The sequence below is a fragment of the Urtica dioica genome, chromosome 4 (genome assembly GCF_054948205.1).
Source record: "Urtica dioica subsp. dioica isolate 48M chromosome 4, U.dioica_male_clone48M_v1_H2, whole genome shotgun sequence".
Classification (NCBI taxonomy): Eukaryota; Viridiplantae; Streptophyta; class Magnoliopsida; order Rosales; family Urticaceae; genus Urtica; species Urtica dioica.
Window position 1 is genome coordinate 45,077,871 of NC_142759.1, and position 10,219 is coordinate 45,088,089.

General features: G+C 40.2%; 1 protein-coding gene across 1 annotated transcript; it reads right to left on the reverse strand.

Annotated features, from left to right (window-relative positions):
- Nucleotides 1-1,302: 1,302 nt before the first annotated feature.
- Nucleotides 1,303-1,674, reverse strand: LOC149401617 (uncharacterized). Its single transcript, XM_089610808.1, has one exon. The coding sequence runs from the start codon at nt 1,672-1,674 to the stop codon at nt 1,303-1,305; it is 372 nt and encodes a 123-aa protein (XP_089466934.1).
- Nucleotides 1,675-10,219: the final 8,545 nt, after the last annotated feature.

The window sequence follows — 10,219 nt, forward strand, 5'->3', positions numbered from 1 at the left end:
ATATGTATAGTACCTCGCCCATTTTGGTTTGGAGAGGAATGGTGGGGACCCGAAGTAGGCCTTCATCTCTTGGAAGGCTTTTTCGTAGTCATCGGTCCACTCAAAGTCATCCGTCTTTTTTAAAGCTTTGATGAACGGTTGACACTTGTCGGTTGCTTTTGAGACAAAGCGCGTCGGTGCAGCAATCCGACCGATCATGCTTTGTACCTCTTTGACTCGTCTTGGAGACTTCATTTCAAGGAGTGCCTTGATCTTTCCGGGATTTCCTTCTATCCCTCGTCGGCTGATGATATATCCCAGGAATATCTCGGATTCGACCCCGAACACGCATTTATTGGGGTTGAGTTTTATTCTAAAGTGGCGGAGGATCGTGAACATCTCCCTTAGGTCGTGTACGTGATTAGTTGCCTGTAGGCTTTTAACGAGCATGACGTCCACATATACTTCCATGGTCTTGCCGATTTGATTGGCGAAGATCCGATTGACCAGTCGTTGGTAAGTAGCTCCCGCTTTCTTAAGGCCGAAAGGCATGACCTTATAATAGTAGAGGCCTCGATCAGTGATAAAGGCTGTCTTAATATGATCGGGCTCATGCATTCGAATTTGGTTGTAGCTCATATAGGCGTCCATGAAGCTGAGGAGTTCATGGCCAGCCGTGGCGTCGATCAGTTGTTCGATGCGGGGGAGTGAGAAAGAGTCCCTAGGGCAGGCTTTGTTAAGATCTTTGTAATCTATGCAAATACGCCACTTCCCATTATGTTTTTTCACCATTACCACGCTGGCAACCCACTTGGGGTGCTTAGCTTCTCGGATGAAGTTTGTGGTGAGAAGTTTCTCCACCTCTTCATTTATAGCTAGATATCGTTCTGGGTTGAACGTCTATCTAGCCTGCACTTTTTCAGCGACACTTGGGTCGCCATTCAACCGGTGCACTATTATCTCGGGGTCAATTCCTGGCGTGTCCGCATGAGTCCATGCGAAGACATCTTTGAATTCCTAGAGGAAGGCAATAAGTTGAGTCTTGATGGTAAGTGGAAGTTGGGTGCCGATCTTTACAACCTGGTCAGGTTTGGATTCGTATAGCATGACTGACGTGAGATCATCAGAGGTTTCGACTTTAAGTCTATCGACTTCGTCCCGAGGGTCGAGTTCTCCGAATTTCCTCGCGTCCCTCAGGTCGCACGGATAACCATCTTCTAGTTGAAAGATCGTGTTAACCATTTTTTTGGCGGATTTGCCGTCGACTCCTTAGACGTAGTATATGCTGGCTTGAGATTGATCTCCAGCCATGATGCTGATTCCCTATTCAGTAGGGAACTTCACTAGTAGGTGATATGTAGAAGTAACCGCCCTTAGTCGGTTTAGCGTATGTCGCCCAATGATGACATTGTAGGGCGACTCCTGAACCACTGGGAATGGGACCATGTGAACAATGTCAATGTCCCCAGGAGTTTCAAAGGTGACCGCCAGATCAATGATGCCTTCGGTCATGACTCTCTCCCAAGTAAACCCAAATAAGGGTGTTTGGGTCAGAGTTGGGCGTAGCCCCCCGAGCTTCATACGCTCTAGGGTTGTCTTGAAGATTATGTCGACAGCACTACCATTGTCAATGAGAACCCTCTTCACCAGTTTACTAGCCACTTGAGCTTTGAGAACTATTGCGACATTGTGCATATGCACAACTCGCTTGGCCTCTTCGTTGGTGAAATACATTGTCTTGTGAGGCACGGACGGAGGTTCCTCATAGGTGAAGTTGATGTGCATAGCGGCGTCTTCTTGCGACGCAGCCCTTAGGAATTTCTTCTGTTGTCGGGCTGAATCTCCACCTTGTGGACCACCCAGTATGGTGGTTACAACATGGAGCTGCGGATTGGCGACAACAGTAGCTGTGGCTCGGTCAGCAGAAGCGGTTGTTCCTCTTCCTTTGCTAGACTGTGGCCTGCTTGAGGTGGGGTCCGTAGCGCTAATGACATGTAACACGAACTCTTTTAGCTCACCTCGTTGGATCAAAGCCTCGATTTTGCCTTTTGAGATTGTAGCATTCGGAGGTCAGATAACCGTATCCCTAATGGAACTCGCAAAATCTAGACTTGTCGCGCGTTGTGGGATCTTTTTTCATTGGAGCCGAGGCGATGAACTTGTCACGCGCCAAAGCCAGGATTCGATCCAACGTTGTATTCAACGGTGTGAACGACGAGTAACCCTTAAAGTCTTCTGCAAGTCGCAACTTTTGGGGTACGGTGGGTTGGTTGTTGGAAGCCTGACTCCCCTTATTTTGCCTTTTGCGGGAGTCGCCTTGCTCGTGGTTAGGTTAGTCTCAATGACGAGAGCTTTGATTGTTGCTCTTGCGGCTGTTGAGGTAATCTTCGACTCCCATGAAGGTCTTTGCTCGAGTCTTTAACTCGGCCATGGTAAAAGGGACACGGCCGACATCGGACTTGAGGAAGTTACTTGTGCGCAACCCTTCAATGATGGTGGAAATTGCATCACCGTCGTCAAAGCGGTCGACCTTTTCGATTCTTCAGTGAATCGGGCGAGGTGCCGCCTAAGGGACTTGCCACTCTCTTGCCTGATTAACCACAAATATATCTTGGTCTTCTTTTCAACCATAGACCTAGCGAAGCATGCCAGGAACATATCTTTCATGTCTTTGAACGATTGGATGCTTCTCGGCCTTAAGTTCTTGAACCACTCGAAGCCGGGTCCGGCGAGGGTAAGACTAAAAGCTTGGCACATGGCGCCGGGAATGACACCCTGTATCATCATCCAGGTTTCATAATGCTGGATGTGGTAAGCGGGATCCGCTTTCCATCATAAGGAGCGAGGTTCGGGAGTTTGAAATTTCCCGTGCATACCTCGGCCAATATCTGGGCCGTGAAAGGCGATGAATTCTGCTCGACAACTCCATAGGCGCTTCCGCCTATTCCATACTCTCGAAGATTATGGATCATGGTGACCACATCGAGACCGGTAGTCGGAGTAACTCCCTGTTCAGGAGGAGTTGCCTGTCGCCTCTCATTGGACCCTTAACCCTTGCGGCAGTTCCCGTTAGTTGGGGGCGCCAAGGGGATGTTCGGCCGAGAGCTTAGTCGCTCTCTTAGGTCATTTCCACGCTCGTTACGTTGGGCGGTAAGATGATCCCTGAGATCTGGGCTTGCCGCACGGAGGCACAGGCTTCGTCTAAGATGGCACGCTCTTCGCGCCCTGACTTTTCGCAACATTCTCCCTTTGACCAAGTCGGTCATGCGCCGAACGTCGGGAATTCCCCTATTGGGAGGCTGCAGGTGCATTCCTCATCTTGGATGAGGGATCCGAAGGACCGGCTTCATTCACAGTGGGGAGTTCCCTGTCCTTTGTGAGAGAAGTCTCGATATCCTCCGAATCATCTGTGTCCTCTTAATCTGGGTCGTGGTCGCGACTTTCCTCATCGAGGTTCTCGGGATCCCCGTTCGGGATCACAGTGTTATGCATAGGTTGTTTTGCAACCAGTCGGCTGTGGTACCTAGCATTCATCGCCTTTAGTCGGTGGATATTTGGTGGCATTGGTGCCCAAAAGAAGAGTAGTAGTCATTACTTATATACATCTGATGTAATAAAGTCTCACGAAGACTCTTGCTTGTAACTGTTGAATAATTAATAAAAGTTGAAACTTTCATTCATTCTTCGTTGTCTGTTTGCTTTATGATAAACCATAGTCTTTAGTTATTAAACCAACCTATCAACAAATGAAGAGTCAAATGTAGATTTGCATGAACAAACTCTTCATGGTTTGCTTAAAACAACATATTCACAATCTAAGGATCAAGGGGCTATTGATCTCAATATGATTGTTAGGAGAATCTATGATGCCTGGTTATGAGAAATAGAGAGTTGGAGACTCTATAGTTCTTCCTAGGTATCTTCTAAAGATACTGAATTGACCAATTCACTTCTAGAGACCTTGTAAGAACAAACCATTAAACCTCTTCTGTCTCTGAGTCATTATGCATGAATTGCATCATGCTTATCTCAATCCTGAAATGAGACATGTCATTTCATAGCTTACGTATTCTCATTTGAGATTCACTATGTGATATAGACAAGACTTATTGGTGAAGTACTAAGTTATGAAGATATCATGAACAACTTTGTGAAGATCTCATAGATATGGAATTCATGTACAAGATTGCTGAAATGCAATGTATATCACCTCATGCTTTGTTCCTTGGAATGTGAATAAATGAGGTGGCAAGTGTCCAAATTGAGTCATGACTCTTTTGGATGAATCAATGTGACTTGTTAGCTCCTCGTCAATACATTGTTTCTAACTTATTCACAAGCGAGAAAGGAGTTGAGGAAATAACAGCTAGAAGGGTAAAAGAGTAATTTTGTAAATCCCATCTAGCTGATGATATTCATGAAGGGTAAACATAGATAATATTCAGTGGACCCACTCATCACAATTAAGTTGAATTCTTGAGTAGAAAATAAATTCGTTTGAACCGAGAGATTCTCAGTGTCAACTCTTTAGTGGAGTCAGTTGACATTACGCTAAACTTGGAAAAGGTTTGTGAACTTTTGAGTCCAAGTATGTTAGTTCAAGCTTTGTTCATTTGGATCCATGAGGTCACTGTCATAAGTCATTTCGCGTAGGTTAGTTAAACTAGAAGCTAAGTCAAAACAAGAACTAGACAAGTTTTACGAAAATTGTCTAAAGGGTATTTTTGTCATTTTGGACATAGGATGAAATGAATGTCAATAAATAATTTTTTTTTGACATTGTCATATGATGACTATAAACATATCACACGGCCATATTAGTGTAATTTGGCCTCGAGGATTAATTTCATTTCGTAGAATTTTACTTGAAAATTCTTAATGAGCTTTTCTTATGCTGTCATGAACAAATAAAGAAACATCTAAAAGCTCCTTCTAGATGGTCTTGCACGTCCAACCCAAGGAAAGAGAGACTAATTTTGTGCATTGATGTATAAAGATACTTGCCAAAAGAAAAAGAGGAAACAAATATGTTAGCTCAAGCTTTGTTCATTTGGATCCATGATGTCACTGCTACAAGTCATTATAGTAGGATTAGTTAAACAAGAAACTAAGTCAAAACACGTTCAAATGTTTGAACTAGACAAGTTTTACGAAAATTCTCTAAAGGGTAATTTTGTCCGTTAGGACATAAGATGGTATGAATGTCAATATATAAGTTTTTTGACATTGTCATATGATGACAATGAAATAGTCTACACGGCCAACATTATTGAATTTGGGCCTTGAGGATTGAATTTCATTTCATGGAATTTTATGTGAAAATTCTACATGGGCTTTTCTTATATTGTCATGAACAAATAAAGAAACATCTAGAAGCATGTTCTAGAAGCTCAATTTCGTGCACCCTTAAGGAAGAAAGATAAATTATTTTGTGCATTGACGTATGAAGATACTTGCCAAAAGAAAAAAGAGGAAACAAATTGTTGGAATTGATCTAGGGTTTAAGAAAAAGATTAAACGCTTCGAGAAGCGGCGGAATTTTAAAAAATTTCTTTACAAGTAAAAACAGTTTTTACTAAACTAGACAAAGAGCAAGTACATGTAATTAAAAACTAATATGAGCTAGAAGTTTACTAACCTTTCTTGAAGCTTGAACTTTGAAGAAGCTTTTGGAAAGTTTGCAACGCTCGTCTCCCCTCGCAGCACGTCTCTCTTTCTTTCCTCGGCACCTCGAGCAACCACGAAAGTTTCTATCACTAAATCACTCGAAATAAAGGAATTAGTGAGTGGGCACTTTTAAACACTACGACTTAAGAACGAGTCTTGAAGTCGCAGAGCTAAACACTAGGTCGAGTGAGGACCTAGGTGCCAAAACAAGAAAAATCGAAAATAAACTAGAGAGAGAGAGAGAGGAGTTTCGGCCAAAGTTCTAGAGAGAGAGTCTCTCAAATCTCTTAAACTTGGATGAATGAAATGTGAGGAAATGAGGCTCCTATTTATAGGAGAGTTCTCACCTTCAATAAGGTAGTTTCCTCTTCTATAGAATATCACATATTCATGAGCCAATTTCCTCTTTTCCCTATTGAGACACTCGGCCAACAAGGGCTTCTAGAAGCCTTGATTTGTTTCCAATTTTGTTCATGGCTTGCCTTTTCTCTCAACATGGCCGAAGTTCCTTATGCATCCTTATGCAAATTTGTTTCCTCTTTTTCTTTTGGCAAGTATCTAAATACATTTATGCACAAAATAAACTCTCCTATTTCTCTATAGGGTAGGCGCCCAACATGTCTCTAGAAGGAGCTTCTAGAAGCTTCTTCATTTATTCATGAGAACATGAAAAAAGCCCATTAAGAATTTTCAATAAAACTCTTATGAAATGAAATTAATTCACGAGGCCCAATGATCAAGTCATGGCCGAGTGACCTTAAGTCATCAAATGAACTTGTCAAAAAATTTATTGACATTCATTTCATCCTTTGTCTCAAAAGACAAAAATACCCTTTTGACTATTTTCGTTCTCGTTTTGACTTAGCTTCCAGTTTAACTATTCCTATCGATGTGATTCGTGACAGTGACCTCATGGACCCAAATGAACAAAGCTTGAGCTAAACACTTGGACTCAAAAGTTCACAAACCTTTTCCAAGTTTAGCTTAATGCCAACTGACTCCACTAAAGAGCTGACACTGAAAATCTCTCGGTTCAAATGAATTTATTTTCTACTCAAGAATTCGACCTAATTATGATGAGCGGATCCACTGAATATTATCTATGTTTACCCTTCATGAATGACATCAGCTAGTCGGGATTTACTAAATTACCATTTTATCCTTCTAGCTGTTATTTCCTCAACTCCTTTGTCGCTTGTGAATAAGTTAGAAACAATGTATTGACGAGGAGCTAACAAGTCACATTGTTTCATCCAAAAGAGTCAGGACTCAATTTGGACACTGGCCAGTTCATTTATTCACACTCCAAGGAACAAAGCATGAGGTGACATGCATTGCATTTCAGCAATCTTGTACATGAATTCCATATCTATGAGAACTTCACAAAGTTACTCAGGACATACTCACAACTTAGTACTTCACCAATAGGCCCTGTTCGGAATCACATAGTGAGTCCGAACTCTGACTTTCTCAAATGAGAATACTAAGCTGTGAAATGGCATGTCTCATTTCAGGATTAAGGTAAGCATGATGCAATTCATACATAGTGACTTCGAGACATAAGAGGTTAAATGGTTTGTTCTTATCTTGTCTCTAGAAGTGCACTGGTCAATTCAGTACCTTCGAAAGATACCTAGAAGAACTATAGAGTCTCCAACTCTCAATGCCTCATAACCAGACATCATAGATTCTTCTAACAATCGTACTGAGGTCAATAGTCCTTTGACCCTAAGATTGCGAATATATCGTTTTAAGCAAACTACAAAGAGTTTGTTCATGCAAATCTACATTTGTCTCTTTGTAAGTTGTTAAGTTTGTTTATGGACTAAAAGACTAAGGTTTTATCATAAAGCTTCAAACAAAGAAAGAATGAATGAACGTTTTAACTTTTTATTAATGAATAAGCAATTACAAGCAAGAGTCTTCGTAAGACTATATGACATCAAATGTACATAAATAGACACTACAACTCTTCTTGTGGGCACCATTGACAACACAAATTTGCTTCATGAAGCAATATGTTGGACGGCCAAGCTCCGAGGAAAAGAGGAAACTACTTCCGACCTTGGTATTATTATAGGAATGGGAAATAAAGATTATGCTCATGAATATTTGATATTCAATAGAAAAGAGGAAACTACATCTTCAAGGCAATCCCTCCTCCTATAAGATCCACACCTCATTCACAATATGTAACACACAAGTTTTAGAGATTGAGAGCTTCTCTCTCTAACCTTGCCGCCCATCCTCTCTCTCTCTCTCTCTCTCTCTCTCTCTCTCTCTCTCTCTCTCTCTCTCTCTCTCTCTCTCTCTCTCTTCTTGCTCTTTTGTTTTGGCACATAGGTCCTCATTAGACCTAGTGTTTTGGTTTAGCTCTTTGGCTCCAAGACAAGTTCTTAAGTCATTGTGTTTAAAAGTGCCCACACACTAAATCCTAACCATACTCGAAAGACTCTAGTGGTAGAAACGTTCGTGGTTACTCACAGGTTCAAGAAGACTCGAGGGAGACAAGCTTAGTGGGGAGACGAGCGATTCAACCTTTCCAAAGGCTTCTCAATGCTCAAGCTTCTAACGAGGTTGGTACCGAGTGAAAACTCAAGTAGTTTTTAAATTTTAAATTATACGCTCATGCACTTTGTGTAGGTAGTAAAATCGTTTTACGTGTTTTTAAAGAAATTTTTATATTCCGCCGCTTGTTAGAAGCGATAAACTTTTCTTAAATCCTAGATCTATTCCAACAAATGGTATCAGAGTTATGGTCAAAGTTTAAGCATGTGCATATAATTTAAACTATGAGTTTGAAAATCGTTTTCTTAATTTTACTCGGGTAATGAATTTGCTAGAATTGTTTTTTAGATTTTTTTTTAATTTATTGCTCGTGCCTTTAAATTAAAAAGCATGTTGATTTTCTACACCTTTATGATATTAAAATACATTAGAATCAGTTCTAAAAGTTTTTAATTTTTTCTTAATCAAAATCACGTTTTGATAAGTTTGAGAAATTTCGGGTAATTTCATGAACAAGTAATATTGTCTTGCTTGCTTTGTTTATTTACTCGCTTGTTTTATTTTAGTTGTTATTTTCTTTTATTCTATACTATTACCTTGTTAATAAGACACATCTAAAAGACTTAACAAATCAATAAAACGTTCTGTTACACTTAAATCTTTTGCACTTAAATCCCCTGCCGAATTTCTGTCCAGAATTCTTTGAGCTTAAGAATACCTACTGTAAAAGGGGGGTATCTCTCTGCTCGAAATTGGATTTGAATGGTTCTTGAACCAAATTAAATTCTTGTGAGTCTACTTTCCAAAAACGTTGGAATTAGATCAATTAGACATTGGATTCTCCGTCTACGGTATTTTTAACTCTGAGGTGTTCGTTGCCCGAGATTCCAGGATTTCTTGAAAATTTATTTTTTGAATTCCGAATCCCGGATCACACTCCAAGAGTTCTAGAACTCAAATTGACAAATTATTGAAAATTTTTGATTTTTGGAATATTTACTTGAAATTAAGATTTTACAAAAACTAGTTTGAATTTTGAAAAATTGTTTTCACTTTCAAACTTGAAAATGTTTTGTCATCCAAATCAATTATGTTTACAAAATGTTTTCAAAACTATATCTACATCACTTATGTTCAAAATCTATTTTCTCTTGAAAATTTAAGTGGGAGGTGTCATCATAGACTAGTCGACAAAAGGATGCAAGAAGATGTGTAATCTATAACTTCAAGTGTTCAAGTGAGTTAGAAGTTCACACTTACCTCATACACTTTCCCTAGTAGAAAATAGGAAAATGTCTGAGTATGTACCTTGTGCCTTTATGCACTAATACTGCTCTCCATGAAACATGTCGATCTAAGATTCAATTTCTAGAATTCCACTCTATCTCTCTATATACAAGGAAATGTGTTTCCGAACATATAAGAGACGATGTGCCAACTCTAGAAACTAAGTGGGAGGGTTATACTTGTTGTTTGCAACCCACGATCACCAACACTAATGAAAAGTGCAATTGTTGCCAGACTAAGAGTCACCCTCCTGACCCTCTCTTAAATGAGAGTACTCAACGGCGCTTTGCTCTGATCATTGCTCGAAGAGCTACGTCCGAGAGTGAAACCATGAGACAAGACCTCTCCTCCGTGGTTAGTTTTGTTTTTTTCAAAGTCGATCTCTTGGAATAAGTGGTTGGTTACACACTTAGACTCAATCCCTAGTAATCCTCTCTCGAGGCCCTGCGAAAGGATGTGAGTGATCAAACTTTTTTACAAGGTGGCTAGTCAAATTTGATGTATTTACATCTTGGCTATGCATTAATGATGAGTCATTTACTTATGAAAGGAGACTCTTTGCGGTCTTCCCTCGAAGGAGTAAAGTGTCATTTTGTTCATAACACATTTGGATTTTCCATGTCTTATTCATCCTAAAAATTTAAACAAACTTAATCCTAAACAAAAAGACTAATCAAAAACTTGTTTCAACTTTTGCAAGATGTCTCTTAGCCCTCTCTGAACCATCATTTCCTCAAACAAACTCGAAGGCGAGAACTACGTAGATTGGAAACGTAAC

Excerpts from the sequence above, each read along its gene's own strand:
- LOC149401617 (XM_089610808.1), bottom strand. The coding sequence starts at position 1,674 with ATGCACAATGTCGCAATAGTTCTCAAAGCTCAAGTGGCTAGTAAACTG.